The sequence below is a fragment of the Engystomops pustulosus genome, chromosome 1 (genome assembly GCF_040894005.1).
Source record: "Engystomops pustulosus chromosome 1, aEngPut4.maternal, whole genome shotgun sequence".
Taxonomy (NCBI): domain Eukaryota; kingdom Metazoa; phylum Chordata; class Amphibia; order Anura; family Leptodactylidae; genus Engystomops; species Engystomops pustulosus.
This window is the reverse complement of record NC_092411.1, coordinates 13,551,446-13,570,080: the sequence shown is the minus strand read 5'-3', so window position 1 is coordinate 13,570,080 and position 18,635 is coordinate 13,551,446. Positions and strand designations below refer to the sequence as shown.

The 18,635-nt window shown below is 42.5% G+C and overlaps 2 protein-coding genes and 1 long non-coding RNA gene across 9 annotated transcripts in view; 2 read left to right on the top strand and 1 right to left on the bottom strand.

Moving 5' to 3' along the window:
• ZNF532 (zinc finger protein 532) overlaps positions 1–4,328 on the top strand; it is a 46,755-nt gene extending 42,427 nt beyond the window's left edge. For all 6 annotated transcript variants that reach the window (XM_072133442.1, XM_072133428.1, XM_072133436.1 and 3 more), the window contains 3 exons: positions 325–437; positions 869–1,013; positions 2,238–4,328. In XM_072133442.1, coding sequence (XP_071989543.1) covers positions 325–437; positions 869–1,013; positions 2,238–2,732 — 753 coding nt within the window. In that variant the 3' untranslated portion in view covers positions 2,733–4,328. The remainder of the gene's footprint in view (positions 1–324; positions 438–868; positions 1,014–2,237) is intronic.
• Positions 4,329–15,617: 11,289 nt separating this feature from the next.
• The window catches only part of LOC140117051 (uncharacterized), a 66,970-nt gene continuing 63,952 nt past the window's right edge, over positions 15,618–18,635 (bottom strand). Inside the window, exon 3 of the long non-coding RNA XR_011852992.1 lies at positions 15,618–17,759. This is a non-coding gene — a long non-coding RNA (uncharacterized lncRNA). The remainder of the gene's footprint in view (positions 17,760–18,635) is intronic.
• The window catches only part of LOC140117038 (O-acyltransferase like protein-like), a 44,561-nt gene continuing 42,749 nt past the window's right edge, over positions 16,824–18,635 (top strand). The window contains exon 1 of one of the 2 annotated variants that reach the window (XM_072133479.1): positions 16,824–17,011. Coding sequence is in view for 1 of the 2 variants with exons in the window: in XM_072133474.1 (XP_071989575.1) it covers positions 17,166–17,313 (148 nt within the window). In the remaining variant the exon portion in view is untranslated. Of the gene's footprint in view, positions 17,314–18,635 lie in introns of both variants that reach the window. The other variant, XM_072133474.1, reaches the window with a different exon arrangement.

The following is an 18,635-nucleotide window of genomic DNA, read 5'->3' as shown; positions in this document are numbered from 1 at the left end:
TTTTGGTGCGCCTCAGTGTCTACTACAGGTGTCCCCATACAGTGTCCATTATGCTGTTACCCACGCCCCATTAGACCTCTTTTACAGATGCCTCCATTCAGGTTAAACTGTATGACAACTGTATATAATGAAGGGCATACAGGTTCACCCAGTTTCCTAACATATCTAAAGATTCAAGGACATTGAGGTCCTTCATTGAGGTGTAAAGGTTTTGTGCTTCTATATTGCATTGAAGATGGAGATAGATATCTATCTATCTATCTCTTTCTTTTTTTTTCTTTTAATCGCTCGATTAATTGACTCTTCACGTCTTCTCCTCCACAGCACATGAAGAAATACCCGTGTCGGCAGTGCGACAAGTCATTCAGTTCATCCCACAGTCTATGTCGGCACAACCGCATCAAACACAAAGGCATCCGCAAGATGTACACCTGCCCGTGAGTATCCGTACAATGCCCATGTACAATCGGGTCATCTACAGACATGTACAGTCATGAGAAATAAAGTCCACCATCTGTTACCTCTAGGGTCTTGCATATCTAGCAGATCCTAACCCTAAACTTCCAGTGGGCCATTATGTACTTGCCAAAATCTAGGCCAAAAGAGCCCATGAGTCAATATTTTGTACCACCACCATCGTTGGAAACCAGGTTTTCTCTGTAGCTTCATTGTCAATTGCCTGTAACGCGTAGAGAGGGATGTTTTACTTTATCATAAGTGGAGGCCTTGTTCCTGCAGAATGATATAGCACAATGAGGCCTTTATTTCACCACAGGCATAACCACCATAGATCTCTATATATATGTTCATATGTTTTACATGTGTTTCTGCAAATCTGAGTAACCGAAGTGCCCGCGTCTCTGCACAGACATTGCCCCGATTCCAAGCGAGCCTTCACCAAACGTCTGATGCTAGAGAAACACATCCAGCTCATGCACAGCATCAAGGAAACAAAGGTGAAAGTGGAAAAAGTGAAGGATGTGGAGATGCCAGAAGTCAAAGAAGATCCGCAGGTAGGATGTGGCTTCTCGATATCGCACGTGGCTGACGCTGGGTCAGCTGGGGATGTGCTGGGGATGTCAGGCGTATGAAGTTACATCTGTAAGAAATCTTAGGAGAAAACCAATGAGCACTATGCCGCAGCCAGGGTGATCCTAGTGTAAAACTCCCGTACCTACCTTTTTCTTTCCTTTTTTTCTCTTTTTTCTATTTTCCCTTTTTGTTCCTTTTCCTGCTCCCTCCCTACCTTCCTTTTTGCAACACTGCCCATCCAATTCCATTTTTCCCTTCTCAATCAAATCATTTCTTTTACACCTTTCCTAAACTCCTTTTTTCCTTTCAGTCTTTTCCGGCAGTACTATTTTTTTTATGCCTTTCATTAATTATGCTTCAATTATTATAATTTTATTTTCATTTTTCCATTGTTTTAAACTTGCTTTTGTTTATTTCCTCTCCTTTTTTCCCACTTCCTTCCTCTTGTGTTTTTCTTCCTTCTTTTTTCCCTTCCTTTCTTCCATGTATTTTCCTTCATTACTTGTCCACATTTTGCCATGTATTTCTTTTTTCTTTTTTTATGTACTTCTTTACTGCCTTCTAATTTCCCTTCTCTTTTCCTCTACTACTTCAATTCTTTTCCACTTTTCTAAGTACGAAACTAATATCCATAGTCAGTATGTACATCACAAACAGTGATTCTAGAATTTATGGACCAGGAGGGGACTCTTTGCATAATAGTGATATATGATGTAAGGAGACGCCTTCTTCCCCACTAAACTGCAGCATCTACACTGTAATCATGATATATCACTATAATGGGATGGAAAGTAAGAGTTCTTCTTACTTTGCCAATTAAGGCCACCTCAATTTCATGTAGAGAATTGCAGCCATTGATGCTCCACTTGAGATTTTTGGGAAATATCCCATCCTGGAAAACGTTTGCGTAAGGAAAACCTTTTGAGACAGCCCCATTACCCAAACCAGTATATCTATGGTAGCCAAGCGTGGCAAGGTTGTCCTTATCCCATCCCGGAAAACTTATTTGCATATATGGCTAAAATGCCCACAGTTCCGTTCCTGGAACTGGGGTCTATGATTCATGTACAGACTATGGTTGTCCGTTTTAGCTCTTACTCTTCCTTCCCCTTTACTTCTTCCTTTTAACTCTTGTCGACACTATTATTAAATGAAGATAAATAAATATCAGCCCAAATATATATATATTTTTTAAACTTTACTAGGAGCCTAAACCAAAAAGGAAGTTGGAAGAGCCGGTTGTGGAGTTCCAATCATCAAAAGGCACCATCACTCAACCTTTGAAGAAACTCAAAATCAATGTCTTCAAGGTTCACAAGTGCGCGGTCTGCGGCTTCACCACTGAAAACCTCCTCCAGTTCCATGAACACATCCCCCAACACAAGTCCGATGGCTCGTCTTACCAGTGCCAAGAATGTGGCCTTTGCTATACATCTCACGTCTCCCTTTCCAGACACCTCTTCATCGTTCATAAGCTCAAGGAACCTCAGACTTCCACCAAGCAGAATGGTTCCGGAGAGGACACTCAACAGACGAACAAAGAGAGTGTCGCTAGTAAGACAGTGGACAATGTATCCTCGGACAAGACGTGTAAGGTCTGCTCAAAAACCTTTGAAACGGAAGCCGCTTTGAACACCCACATGAGGACTCACGGGATGGCTTTCATCAAGTCTAAGAGGATGACCTCCACCGATAAGTGAAAGAACCTCCACTTTGGTTGGGGAGCCATGATGAACTTCTGGTGGTTTGGGCTTGAGTTCGATGGTGTTTAACTCGGAGTGGGTGGGTGGGGTATCAAGGGCCTAAAGTAAGGGAAAAATTTTTGTGGCAATATTTAGTTGTCTCACCAACCTTTCCGATACCTTCACACAACACTACTAAAGCAGTATTCGTGTAAAGCATATGTAAATATCGAAAGAAATTTTTATACTTTGTGACTGTATTGATGTAGATTTTTTTTTGTTTTTTTTTTAAATATATGTGATATCTCCTAGATGAGAAGGATATTTAACCCCTGCCAGTCTGCTTTCCATGATAGATGAATATTGGCAGTGTAACGGTAGTACAGGGATGTGCTGCTTAGGATATTTCTGAATGCTTCAGAAAGAATATAGAACGGGACATAGCTATATAAATATATATATATATCTATATATACCAGGACTAGAGATACAGGGGAAGTATATGGATAATCTGATCATGGAAGGACAGCGCTGTAACCGGTAGTGACATAAAGTGATCAGATTTCGACTGCAGTTTTTGAATCGGTGTTGAGATTTCATGTCATCCGGTCTTATGAATGTGCTGCTCTTTGGTGCTCGGGGGTCATAATGATCTAATTGTTTCTTTTATAAAATACCAGATGTATAGTTTTGTGGGAGTTTCGTTGATTTGGTAAATGGGAATTGTTGCAAAAATATTGACACCCCCCCCCCCCCATATTCCCTTCACCTTTTTGGATGTGAGGTTGTCTGTACTTGGCTTGTCACCCGATGCCTATTTGGGTGGGTTGGCCAAACCAGTGAATACGAATATGGGTTTATTGGCTCTCTCCCATTGGAATATGTTAGGAAAAAGAAGGGTGGGCTTAGAGTACTATGGATTCATGATGAATCTGGATGATGGTAAATCAATTTTTCTGTAAAGGTAGACCAATTTAAAGGGATTTTTCCAAGAATTTCTGAACGCTCCTAGGAGTCAAGGCAAGCAATGTTTACTATGGCTCCTGATTCCAGTGATGTGGCCTCTGTTGGGATCATTGGCACTCTTGACTAGTCCACAAGTGTTGGTCCTGAGACCACGAGTGTCAACTGGTGGACTTGATGGGTCTTGGTAATGTGATGTCACCAGGGCCCACTGGAGCCATGATGTGGCCGCAGTGGTCTTGTGACTGATGACACTTTGTGGAGTTCCCCGAATATACTTTGAAAATCTGTCGAAGACTGTTGTCTCCAATTCCGTGTTCCCAACACAAAGTTTGAACAACCTCTACCCCTTTTCTGTCCAAGTCATGAACATATAGGGGAATTCCAGGGGGGTTTGTTTTGGAAATCGCTAGTATAAGGGGTTAAGGTTGCAAGTTCAATTGCCAAAAGTTGGGTGACTTGGGGGAGACTTAAACCTAACTCAAAGGAAAGCTGAAGAAATTCGCCATAGGAAGTGGTCAATGACAGATTGGCTCTGTCATTTATGAAAAAACTCCGAACCTCTGATTGGATACATTTGGTGACAATACCACAATTTGACATATGAGTTAGCTGTAGCATCCAATTAGATCACTGGTTTAGATTTTAAACCTGCCGATACGACGTGTCATCAGATTGTTTTTTTTTTTTTTGTGCCAATGTTGATTTTTGGGATTAGAATTACAGCTGCTCTGTGATGAGTTGCCAAGGGGAACAAAGGCAGGTTTTTCCTTTTTCAGAGGTTCTTTTTTATACCTGCCCCTTAAAGGGCATCTACCACCAGGGTGAAGAATTGTATGCAAATGAGCACGAGAGGCTCCAGGGTTCATAGGTGTTAATGGAGCCTGGAGACCCTTAGGCTAATTTGCATACAGTCTTTCATCCTAGAATGTCCTTTTAAAGGGGTTGTCAAGAATTAGATTGTTTTATTACATTTCAACCCCGAGTATATTGATGATGAAGCTGAGATATAGACATATCTTCTAGAGTTGCAGTTTTTTTTTTAATCCTTAACAGCCCCTTTAAATGTTCAGTTTTCTGCCTGATTTTTCACTTTATTGAAAAATTTTTCAAAAAGTTCCCTATTCATAGACAAGTCACTTAAGTGCCAACCTTGTGGCTCCAAAGCCAATCAGAACTAAAAAAGTGGCTGTGTACAAATAATTTTGGATTTTTAAATAATTTTAATAATTTTACAACTATTTGGGTTTAGTCCATTAACCATTTCTTACCAGTGTATCTCAGTCTTGTTTAAAAAGGGAAATTGTAGCTAAACGTGTCCTTTTTAAAGGGTATGAATATTTTTACAAATTGTTTCTTTATCGCTTACATGCATCTTACATAAAAATTAGGTACATTTTACAGATAGATTTGGATAAAAAATCTTTTGCAGTCTTCTGTGTTTCCATGGTAACAGACTACTTTCAAACCTTACACATAGTTTTTTTTTCAACAAAACAGGAGACAAGTGTAGATGCATCTTAGTAATTAAACATAATTGCAAAATACCTAATACCCTATATGCATCTTTAATGGTCCATGAGGCCCGGTCATTGTTGAATGTGTGTGCAGCGAAATACCTCATTAATCTGTGATGTTTTCCCGTTTTTAAAAAAAAAAAAATTAATTCTTCTACTACAGATCAATGCTCCAGAGCGCAGGGTTCAGAATTAATGTAAGACATCGGGGACCATAGAATAACCCAGTATGTACATAGGAGATGTGTGTGTGGGGGGGGACTGTTTTTATACACATTTTTTGTGTTTTATTTGCTGGACCAGATTTTAAAAATCCCAAATTTTAAAGGTGTATTCCGATAGTTTAAAGTTCTAAAAAATAACCCTTGGCCAATCATATGACCACCAAGGTCCTGGCAGCTGAAAACGTAAAAGTACAACTGTAAAGTATAACAATTTTTGCCTAACTCTGCACAAAATAAGCAATTCTCTTATTTACTATAATTAGCTTCAGCTATTTAGCAGCTAGTATTGTTATTACGTTCCCTCCAGGCTAATCTCATGATTTTCCATGCTTTCTGGTTTCCATGGGAAACCGTATAGTACAGCTACAGACGACTGGAGGCCTGTTGAGAGTAGTGATGTGTCGTTCGTGAACAAGCCAGCTCTAAGAACTAGCTCTTTTACGCCAATAACTGGAGTCGGCTCCCCTCGGTGAGACAATGGCCCACTTAACCCCGCCCCTAATCTGCTTAAAAGTGCCATGGAGTGGGGGTACTGGCTGGCTGTTCAAGAGCCAGAAGAGCCGGATCTTCTTGGTGAGCAGGCTCATTAGGCTCGGCTCACTCACTAAGAAGAGCAGTTATTCCCATCACTAGTTGAGAGGGGCTGTAGGACCTGTAGTGATGTCACAAGCATGTGACTCATCATGTGCTTCAGGTTGTCCAATTACAAATAAGCTCATTTGAAAGTACATGTAATGGAAATGGACCTTCGGTGATATCACAAGCATGTGACTCATCACATCCTTATAAACTTGCTGTCCTGTTCTGGCTTCATTGCCCTGAGCTGATGTCACAGCCAGAAAGTGCCCACTTACATCAGGAATAGCTGAATCTGTACCTAATGTTAATTACTATACCTGATATATCTCAGGCTAGGAAGAAGCCAGCAGCATGATACACGTATCATTGGAATTGTTGTCAAAGGCTCTCCAGCTCGGCCAACACTCATTTTTGTTAGTACAATTTAAAAAATCCTCCATACTAGCCATGGGGGTGACCAAGCTAGACCGCCCTTTTTAAGAACCACCGGACATACAAAGGATTGATCGACTTTAACAATAGATAATATAATAAAATATAACTTTTTAACCCTTTTAATTGAATATACGGTAAAATGAATACACTATATTCTGTGTCTGGTCCCCGATAGTACGTGGGCTGTCATGGACTTTCCTACCTCGTTGTAGCAGAAACATACCTTGCAATTTGTATGTTGCTGGAAGAGTGTTGGATATTATTTCCCTCTCTCCATGAGAACAAGTTGGGAGCAATATTTAATACGCCATAGGTGTATAGGGGCCCCACTGTGGGGAGAGTTGAACTGGGCTAGTTGATGGTCAACAAGTCCAATACTTTTTACTAAACCGAGATAAGTTGGCACAATAGGTGCCTGGTAAGAATCGCCCTTAACCGACGTGTAAAACTAGACATGCTGGAGAAAACGGTTTATGTATGTAGACTATGACCAAAGCTACACAGCCCTTAAAATTCAAAATGGCCGAACTTTACACGCAGAACAGGAACAACCCCGTAGGGTCAAAGAGGCACTTTAAATGTTATCGGAACACCCCTTTAAACCCCCAGTCCATCAGCACTGCTAAATTCTTGACAAGACCTCATTGTGACAGGGATCTGAACCCTGCGAGGTCCCGTCTCTCATTTGCACAGTTCCTTGTGGTGTTGCTCTAACTTATTTTAACGTGTATTATTGGGGTGCAGGGGGAGGGGGGCACTGATACGTGCAGTATTGTCATATTACACAAATTCCTCTGTGAGAGTCCTAGGGGGGTGCTCACAGACACTTTTTTTTTTTTTTTTACTTTTACTCTGTATTCATTTTGTATTGATTTTCTATCTCTCTGTATTTTGTGTATATATTGAAGGTGCATGAGTCCGTTGCGTGGTCGTCCAGTCTTGCTGCTGTCCTCAGACTATACACTCGGTGTCTTTATAAATGTATTGAGAAGATTTCACATGTAAATAAACCATGGAGTATTTGACTTGGTAATGTCCTATGGTTTATTGGAGTGTGGGAGGGGCAGGGCTAGGTTTAGCCATATGGAATTATTATTATTCTATTAATCTCAATCACTTTATGAACCCCTAGTTTATGAAATCTACGGGTCTTTTCGTAAATAATAAGCCCCCTCGACAAAAAGCTTTGAAAGTTGTGCCGCGTGTAAGATGGCGGTACAAAAAGGTTTATTTCTTCCCTAAAATAAAGCTAATTAAATTTAAAAAAATAAATAAATTTGTCAACGCTATGTGCTTATTGACCCGGCAAAAATCTTTTATGTTATTTAGGCCCGATGAGGCAGTTGTCTGCGCTGGGATTGTGGTGCACGCGATCGGATTGTGGCGCAGGTGCGCTGCTTCAATGCGACACAAATTGGGGGCCGGGCCGTCGGATGATTCAACTGATTCGGACTGAGCGCGGGATTTAACCTTCAAATTGTGTCGCAAGACAATGCACTTACATGCACCAGGAAGAAGAAGGTGAACTCCGGGGACCTGAGCGGGGAAGCGACACATGCAGGATATCGGGCGCACGATCTTAGTGAATCGCAGTGCACAGGACCTAACTTGCTGATCAGTGGGGGTCTCAGCATGGGCAGCAGATTCCGAAAATTAGGGATCACAACTCTATGGAGCTGAAATTGGCGACAGCCGCGCTCACCGATCTCCGTCAGCTCCATAGAGATTAATGGAGCAGAACGGTCACGTGCGACCGTCTGCTCCCTTAATCTGATGGAGCAACGAGGGGTAGTTTTTGTGATTTGCGGGGGTCTCAACACTGAGATCCCCACTGATCAGCAAGTAAGGCCATATCTCATGGATAGGGCCTAACTTTCCTTCATGGGAAAACCGCAATAAAGGAAACCCACCACTTCCAATCGTGCTTCTAAGCTGCAAATACTCACTCAGGGTGAGCTGGTGCCGGCACTTATTTTCGTTATGTTTTTAAACAGATGTAAAGCGTTTAAACGCTTTAGTAATCTTTATATACGAAGTAGATTCACCGCACCGCGTTACGCACTCCTGAATAGGAAGAGGTCGCGCGCATGGTGCGCCGAGCGCGTTTACTGCTAAAATACCCCTAGCCGCCTCCCTTTACTACTAAAATACCCCTAGCTGTTCCCCTTTACTACTAAAATACCCCTAGCCGTCCCCCTTTACTTCTAAAATACCCCTAGCCGTCCCCCTTTACTACTAAAATACCCCTAGCCGCCTCCCTTTACTACTAAAATACCCCTAGCCGCCTCCCTTTACTACTAAAATACCCCTAGCCGCCTCCCTTTACTACTAAAATACCCCTAGCCGCCTCCCTTTACTACTAAAATACCCCTAGCCGCCTCCCTTTACTACTAAAATACCCCTAGCCGCCTCCCTTTACTACTAAAATACCCCTAGCCGCCTCCCTTTACTACTAAAATACCCCTAGCCGCCTCCCTTTACTACTAAAATACCCCTAGCCGCCTCCCTTTACTACTAAAATACCCCTAGCCGCCTCCCTTTAAATATAATAATAAACTTATATACTTAGCCAGTGATGTCTTCTTCCCTGTAGCTTTACTGCTGGTCTGACGATAATGGCGGCTCGGCTCCTCCAGGTTGTACCGCGCGACTCGGGTCACGTGACTGGCGTGACCTGACGTCAGGTCGCCTCAGTCACGTGACGAGCAGCGCGCATTGCAGCCTGGAGCAGTTGCAGACGGTGGGCGGACAAGTAAGCAGGGGGCAGAAACACAGGGATGCATGCTGGACATTAACACAGGGGCAGCACATTACACAGGGAGGGGGGCGGACTGCAGGCACTGGGCGGCCGCGTGTCACCAAAAATGGCTATGCGTGTCAGTGCTGACACGCGTGTCATAGGCTAGCCATCACTGATTTAGAGGCAGCTGGAAGGAGCTTGCCCTTATTAAATATGCGTTTACAATGAAACACTTGTAATCAGGAATGTAAACAATGCAAATCACATGGTCCCTGTTCCTGTTCGCAAACCTTATACAATTAATTATATATCTTTGTCTAAGTTCCCGGAAGCTCTTGTTGTTCATTGCTCTGCAAAAAATAGTGGACTCCTAAAACGGATGATAAACTAAACACCTTCCATTTCCCACCGTTCCTATAGACTTGTATGTAAGAAAGTTTCCCTTCCATTACTTATAGCAGTAATATAGATATGTAACAGATTATAACTAGCAGGGGACTCCACAGACCGTGGTATGAACTAGGACTAAGATAACTAATCAGCATTAGAGGCTGCTGGTAGGATAAGTCCACGTCACGTCAGTGATTTCTGCAGTTACCTTTCTGTTATTAATAATGTTGAATATATAACTGATAACATTGATATAAAATCTACTTTTTCTTCCATTATAAATAACGGATGCATAATGTATTGGCCAACTCAGTAGGGCATTGAGAACTAAACCCGCTCCCTTTAAGGTCATTTTCACCTTCTTCTGATATTGCAGCTATATTCCCTATGCGTCTGGAAGGAAGGGTTAAAGTTGTAGTCAATTATACTTTGTTTTATATTGATAATCTTATATCTGCACAGAGCCTGGTGCTGCTGTCTCCCGACAGAGGGCTTACCCCCTGCTAGGCCTGCAGCTCTGCCACTCTGCCCCAAGCTACTCGATCTGGGCTCGAGTACCGTATATATTCGAGTATAAGCTGAGTCCCCTAATTTTACAACCAAAAACTGGGAAAAACTATTGACTCGAGTATAAGCCGAGGGTGGGAAATGCATTGGTCACAGCCCCCTGTAGTATATATCCAGCCCCTGTGGTATATAGCCAGCCAGCCCCCTGTGGTATATAGCCAGCCAGCCCCCTGTAGTATACAGCCAGCCAGCCCCCTGTAGTATATAGCCAGCCATCCCCCTTTAGTATAGAGCCAGCCATCCCCCTTTAGTATATAGCCTGCCAGCCCCCGGTACTCTATAGCCAGCCAGCCCCCTGTAGTATATAGCCAGCCCCCTTTAGTATATAGCCAGCCATTCCTCTTTAGTATATAGCCAGCCCTCTTTAGTATATAGCCTGCCAGCCCCCGGTACTCTATAGCCAGCCCCCTTTAGTATATAGCCAGCAAATCCTCTCTAGTATATAGCCAGCAAGCCATCTCTAGTATATAGCCAGCCCCCTTTAGTATATAGCCAGCCCCCTGTAGTATATAGCCTGCCAGCCCCCAGTACTTTTTAGCCAGCCCCCTTTAGTATATAGCCAACCCCCAGTTTGCGCAGCACAAAAAAAATAAACTAAGTACTCACCGTTCCGAGGCTCCGGGCAGGTCCTCTTCTTGTTTCAGCTCCAGGTCAGTGACGGGTCTGTGCACATGGCCCGGCACACACTATCATGCTGACGGAAGAAGAGAAGATCTGTGGGGGGCAGGTGAGTTGTGACTTTATTTTTTTCTTGGCTTATACTCGAGTATATACGGTATATGGTAGGATCAATCAGACAACCTAGGGTTAATGTACGTAGGGGGTCTAGAAAATAGTAAAAAAAAAATAAAACAAAAGTTAAAAAAAAAAATTATATTAAAAAAACCCTAAAAATTCAAATCACCCGCTTTGATTAGAACGCATATAAATAAACAAACAGTAAAAATCATAAACATGTTAGGTATTGCCGCGTCCCAAAATGTCAGATCTATCAAAATATGGTTATACCTGGCATTTAACCCCACAATGGAAAATAGCGCCCAAAGTCGAAAATGCCACTTTTTTGCCATTTTGAAAACTATCAAAAATTTTAAAAAAAGTGATTAAAAGGTCGTACAGTCCTTAAAATGGTAACATAGAAAACATCATCAGAAGTTGCAAGAAATGACACCACCTACAGCTCCGTACACCAAAGTATCAGAAAGTAATTAATGCCAGAAGATGGCAAAATGAAGAAATTTTTTTTGTGCTGGAGGTTTAATTTTTTGTAAATGTATGAAAACATTATAAAACCTTTATAAATTTGGTATCCCCATGATCGCACCGACCCAAAGAATAAAGAAGACATGTCATTTGGGGAGCACAGTGAAAACCGTAAAATCCAAGCCCATTTTCACAGAATTTGGAATTTTTTTCCCACTTCCCAGTACATGGCATTGAACACTAAATATGGTCACTATGAAGTGCAATTTGTTACAAGCCCTCACACAGCTCTTTTCATGGAGAAATAAAAAATTTAGAGATTTTTGAACGGGGAGTAAAAAATGGAAACGCAAAAAGGAAAAAGGGCCTCTGAGGGAAGGGGTTAAAATAAATTTTAGGTGCATCTGGTGAATCTCCTACCGGAACATCTCTATGTCAGGGAGAAGATTCCCCAGACGCACCTGAAATTTAATTCAATCTTGTGAACATGGATGTAAAGTTCAGCATTAGGTAGGACCTATTGAAAGCAATTGGTGCCTCTGCCAGCTCCTATTGTGGTCTCTCACCTTCCCCTTATATTGTGGCCTCTTATCTCTCCCTCATATTGTGGTCTCCTCTCACCCCCCCCCCTTATATTGTGGCCTTCTCTCATCTACCCCTCATATTTTGGGCCCTCACCTCCCCCTCATATTGTGGCCTCCTCTCACCTCCCCCTCATATTGTGGCCCCTCTCATCTTCTCCTCATATTTTGGACCCTCACCTCCCCTTCATATTGTGGCTCCTCTCATCTCCCCTTCATATTGTGGCCTCACATCTTCCCCTCAATATTGTGGACCCTCACCGCCCCCTCATATTGTGGCTTCACTGATCTCTCCCTCATATTGCGTCCTCTCATTTCCTCCTCATATTGTGACCCCTTTCATCTCCCCCTCACATTGTGGACCCTCTCATTTATTACTAATATTGTGGACCCTTTTATCTTCTCATCTCCTCCTCCTCATATTTTCCCTCTCTCATCTCTCCCTTATATTGTACCCCACTCTCATACCACCCAAACTGTAGGCCCACTCTCATATGCCCCATATTTTTCTCCTCTCATAACCCCTTCCATATTTTGGTCCCCTCTCATACTGTGACTCATATTGTGGCCTCCTCATCTCCCCCTCATATTGTGGCCTCCTCATCTCCCCCTTATATTGTGGCCTCCTCATCTCCCCCTCATATTGTGGCCTCCTCATCTCCCCCTCATATTGTGGCCTCCTCATCTCCCCCTCATATTGTGGCCTCCTCATCTCCCCCTTATATTGTGACCTCTCACCTCCAGTTATTGTATGTCTAGTATTTGTGTCCCTCACATATATGTAACACGTATACACCTATAATATTAGTGCATGTACGGTGTTGTTATATTTTAGGAGACTGCTGAATATAAATGAGTAGTGTATATTATGTGCCTAAGACAGAAAAAGAGCCTTATTGGTCAAGGCTAAAACTTAACTTTTATTAGAATGATGATGTAAAACAGAACTTATTAAACAACCACACTCAACTGTTTTAAAACTTGACGTGTTAGGGCTGCTATTATTAATATTATTAACTATTATTAACTTAGGGTCCTTTGGACCCCTTGCCACTCAGATTGCCGTCAGATTAATGGAGCAGATGGGTGCGCATGACCGTCCTGCTCCATTAATCTCTATGGAGCTGACAGAGATCGGTGAGCCCGGAATTCGGCAATTTCCGTCAGCTCTGAGACCCCCACTAATCAGCAAGTTAGGCCCTATCCCATGGATAGGTCTATGGTTGTCAAGCAGCAGCTGGAGACCCCAGGGAAACGGGAGAAGCTGTTTCTTACCGCAGCAAACTGTAGCAGCGCGATACAGAGCTGGCACTGCTGACACTTTTCTGCTTTTATAGATACCCAATTACAGTTGAAAACCAGAAGTAAAAAATGATGTGGAAATGTCCCCCAGGGATTTTTTATGACCTAATGGGGGACATATGAATGTAAAACACACACAAACACATCACATATTAATAAATATATAAAAATACACATTAATATTCCCCAACAAAATTTTAAAAAATCCCCCGCTACACTTTAAAAAAACATCACCATAGGCCAGGGGTGGCGAACCTATGGCACTGGTGCCAGAGGCGGCACTCTGAGCCCTCTCTGTGGGCACCCTGTCCATCACCCCAGCATGAAGTTCACCAGACAGGACTCAAAGAATCTTCCTACAATGACAGATGAATTTGCCCTCCTCCTTTCAGCTGAGTTGGTGTCCTTGGGAGGCTGAAGGATTAGGGTTGTCAGTGAACAAGGAAAATACATTACTGCTTAAATTGCTGTGCTGGCACTTTGCAATAAATAAGTGGCTTTGGTTGAAGTTTGGGCACTCAGGCTCTAAAAGGTTCGCCATCACTGCCATAGTCTCTCCGTTTGCCGCAGACTATACATATTATAAATCAAAACGACCGTCCCGCACTAGGGAATTACTTGGTCAATTAAGTTAATTTGAAAACTGAAAAAATATATACTATACATTACCAAAAAATATATTTTTGTAACTTCAAACCCCCCAAAAAACTAAAAATGAAAAAAAAAAACGGTCACTTGAAGCCAGTCACTCCAGCTGCGCCCACACCAAGGTCAGGCTCCAGTGGGTGGATGTTGCACTAGCAGAATTGGAAACATGGGGCACATTTACTAAGGGTCCGCGGACCGCATTTTCGTCGGGTTTCCCGACAATTTCCGTATTGAGCTGCATTTAACAGGGGTTTTTGGCGCACGTGACCGGTTTTTGGCGCAATCGCGCCGACTTTCATGCAGCGCAAATCGGGGGCCGTGGCAGTCGGACAACCTGACGGATTCGGACTACGCGCGGGATTTAAAATTCAAATTTTGTCGCAAGACACGCACTTACATACACCGGGAAGAAGAAGGTGAACTCCGGGGGACCTCGGCGGGGAAGCGACACATGCAGGAACTCGGGCGCACAATCTTCATGAATCGCGTCAGCTGTGGATTCCGGCGGACAACGCACCTCGGGGATCGCGATGGGACCAGGTAAGTAAATGTGCCCCATAAAGAAGATTCAGAGACACGTAGGATGAACAAATTCAGGTCTGACCACAATTATCTTCCTATTGTAGGCAGGAAAGTTGGAGGTTTAGCTGCAAGGCAAAATAATTTTATATTATTTTGTATCTGATACAGAATTTTTTTCGTCTTTTTACTATACAGTATCCTAAACCAGGTGCAACAAAAACACCAAAAAATGGCAAAACAGCAGAGATTGAAATGTACTTTGGTCATGGCACAAAGTGTCACTTTGAAGAGATGCAGGACACTGAATCCAGCTGGGGAGAAGAAATGGGGAAACCCCTCTTTTTATACACTATGGGGGGTATTAAGACTGGCGTGTAGAATTGCCCCCCTCCCCCCCTCACTGGCGGTCCTATGTCGATATTCACTAAGAGGCTCCGGCCTCTGGACTGGCAGAGTCTTTTGCTCCTGTCTCTACTGGTTTTCTGGTAGAGACTATAGCAAACTTGGCGGGCCGGCTTTGGCCTCTTAATGTATCAGGTCTGAATGAATACACGGCTTGGAATATGAAATACTGTCATTTTTACGTGTAAAACAAGCTCTGAAGATGGAAAAATAAAAAAAGTTATAGATTTTTAACCTCTTAATGCTCCATGATGTATCTATACGTCATAGAGCTGTTAAGGATGTATAAAGAGGGTTCATGCCCTCTTCATACAGATGTGGGGTTTGCTGCACTGTGCAGCAAACATCCAGTAGTAACACCCTGACACCGATCGTAGGTGTTAACCTTTTAATTGCTGCTGGCTAAGTGGCCGCCATCTTGGGAGCATTGTCACTCTCAGTAACGTCATCGGGGAGCGAAAATCCATTGATAGGACAACCTGGAGAAGCAGTCTGTATGAGACTCCAGGATGTTTCATTAGGAGTGATCTGAAGCTGCCTGTGTATACTGCAAAACTGCAAGTGACCTACAGTATTGCAGTAGATGGCAGAAATGATCAGACTTCATATGATTAAAGCATCATATGAGGTCTATAAATACAGTAAAAAAAAAAAAAAAAAAACCTAAAAAAGTTCAAATCACCCCCATTTTCCCTAGAACTGATAAAATGTTAGTTATGCCCAGTCTATCAAAATATAAAAATGGTTATTATCGAAGGTGAACAGCGCAACGGAAAAAAGAGCCCAAATGTCTGAAAGCTGCTTTTTTTTTTTTGCAATTCTCCATTACATAAAAAATTTTTTTTAAAAGTGATCCAAAGGTCGTACAGTTCTCAAAATGATAGAAATGGAAACATCAGATCGTCTCGCAAAAAGTTATACCGTACCCAGATCCGTGTAACGAAATTTGAAAAAGTTATTAGTGTCAGAAGATGGCAACATTTTTTTTTTGTGCAAAAGGTTTGAATTTTTAAAAATGTATTAAAACTACATTAAACTTGTGTGCGTGTGGTATCCCCGTGATTGTACCTAACCAAAGAATTAGCGCAAATATGTTTGATCCTCAATTTCAGCACATTTTCCCTCTTCCCAGTACACAACATGAGATAGTAAATACCATCACTAACAAGTAGAATTTGCCCTCACACAAATCTGTACATGGAAAAATGAAAAAGTTATAGATCTTTGAAGGTGGCAAACATACATAGGGGCACACATAGAGACACATTTACTTATCCATTCCGTCGCGATCCCTGAGGTGCGTTATCCGACGAGGATTTGGTACTGACGCGATTCACTAAGATCATGCGCCCGATATCCTGTATGTGTCGCTTCCCCGCTCAGGTCCCCGGAGTTCAACTTCTTCTTCCCGGTGCATGTGAGTGCTGATCTTGCGTCACAATTTCGTTTTTAAATTCCGCGGTTTGTCCGAATCAGTCAGGTTGTCCGACGTCCAAGCCCCCCGATTTGTGTCGCAAAAACCCAGGGCAATTCAAGGCAAAACAGTAAAAAGTTGGGAAACCCGACGAAAATGCGGTGTTCGGACCCTTAGTAAATTTGCCCCATAATGGTGATGCCACACATCACGTTTTTGGACCGTTTTAAATCATGCTTTTTCAGTCCGTTTTTAAAACGCATGCGTTTTTGAATGTTTACCATGGGTTTGGCTGGTTGTAATCTGTTTCACAGCTGCCAATACTTCTAGAAATGAAGAAAAACAGGTTCAAAGCAGCCCAAACGTACGGTAAACATACAAAAACGTATGGGTGTAAAACGGTCCAAAAAACCGTGACGCGTGAAATCACCCTAAGAGGTTACGTTAAAACTAATAGTTCCCCTATTCAGCATGGTAATGAGGAGCTGTACCATCACTTTGGAAAGCACAGGGGGCATGAACATCAGATGATGACCTAGGGATATAGTAAATGATTAGTGCCATGTGATGTGAAGCTGAATACATATATACATCCGTGTGGAGACCAAATAAAGAGTTTGTGCTGTAGTTACTGACGTTGCAAACGATATTCATAACACATCAATCAATCATTTCATTATCAGTCCAGGTCTACGTAAGAAAACCCAAACACCATTTCTGTTCTACGTCGATGCATTTGCGTCACGAAAACCTTCCGGCCGGTTCAGACTTCATATGGGACAGGAAACACGAGACGCCTCCTATTCACAGGTAAAGCCGGGATGGTAATTGATTTACTTTATGCAGAGTGATTCCGGCTTACGCTCCACAGCTGCTTCTTGTGAGAAGACGTTCTAGTGATTTGTCGCTAGCCGGACCCTGTGATATAAAAGCCGGACTCTGGGAAGCCACCGCAATCTGCGCCATGTGGACAGTGCGGATCCTTACGTTGGTTTTTGCCTTTGGTGTCATCATTGTGGCTCCTGCAAATCTGTCGGAAAAGTGTTTACAGGACACCATGGATTACTTGTCAGATCTGAACTCCAAGGAGCCCAAGACTTATGCCGTGCTCAGTAAGTACCACTGCTTGCTTTCTGTTTCAGTTGAGTCTTATTCATACTGGGCTGTTATAAAGAACCGAGCACCACCAGAAACTAATGCCAGATCTGATCCGGCTCTGTAATGATCACACAGGTTAAACTAACATTGTGTAGGATACTGTCTGAGATTTCCATATATGCCTTTCCTGTTTCCCAGCAATCTGGTGATCACTGGGAAACTGACGCCAAAATGTTCTATTTTGGTCTCATCAGACCATGTGTCCTTCTCTGGATCATACAGATGGTCGTTGGTGAACTTCAGTCGGGTCTGCACATGTGATGGTGGTGTGACTAGGGGGGCCTTGTGTGTCCTGCATCCATGATGGTGTAGACTGTTACTAAAGGTAATCTCTTAGTCTGTGGTCGCACCTCTCTGTGCGCGCGTATCTCCGAACCTATCGGAAGACACGCGTGGACATCTGCAAAGTGAAGAATAGAATAAAAACATTAAAAACAGTGAATACAGGAGCATTTAAGTGCAGAACACATTGAAAGAACACTATTCTTCACATTCCAGATGTTCTGAACATCTCCGAACTTAGCGGGAGACACGCGCGCACACCTGCAAAGTGAAGAATAGTCTTATTTCAATGTGTTCTTACAAGTAAAACATCTGCAAACATCTGAAATATTTTATTCTGCACTGTTCTTTTACTGTTCTGTTTTAGTAAAGAAATGCTCGGGTCTCCCATTAACTCTAACCCCTTATGGACGCAGGGTTTTTCCGCTCATTTCTCGCTCTCCAACTTCAAAAATCCATAACTTTTTCATGTTTCCGTGTACAGAGCTGTGTGAGGGCTTATTTTGTGCGTAACAAATTTTACTTTCCCGTAATGTTATTTATTTTAACATGCCGTGTACTGCGAAGCTGAAAAAAAATTCCAAATGTGAAAAAATTGAAAAAAAATCACGTTCTTGTGGGCTCAGTTTTTTCGACTTTGACTGTGCACTCAAAACACCTCAGCTTTATTCTTCGGTTCGGTGCGATCGCGGTGATACCAAATTTATTTTGGTTTTATTGTGTTTTAATACATTTTCAAAAATTAAACGAATGTGTACAAAAAAGAAACAAAAAATTTTGCCATCTTCTGACGCTAATAACTTTTTCATACTTTGGCGCACGGAGATGTGTGATGTCATTTTTTGCGAAATGAGGCAACGTTTTCATTGCTACCATTTTGAGGTCTGTGCAACATTTTGATCATTTTTTATGTTATGTAAAAAGGTGTAAAAGTAGCATTTCGGACATTTGGGCGCCATTTCCCGTCTCGGAGGTCACCGCCGCCCGTAACCGC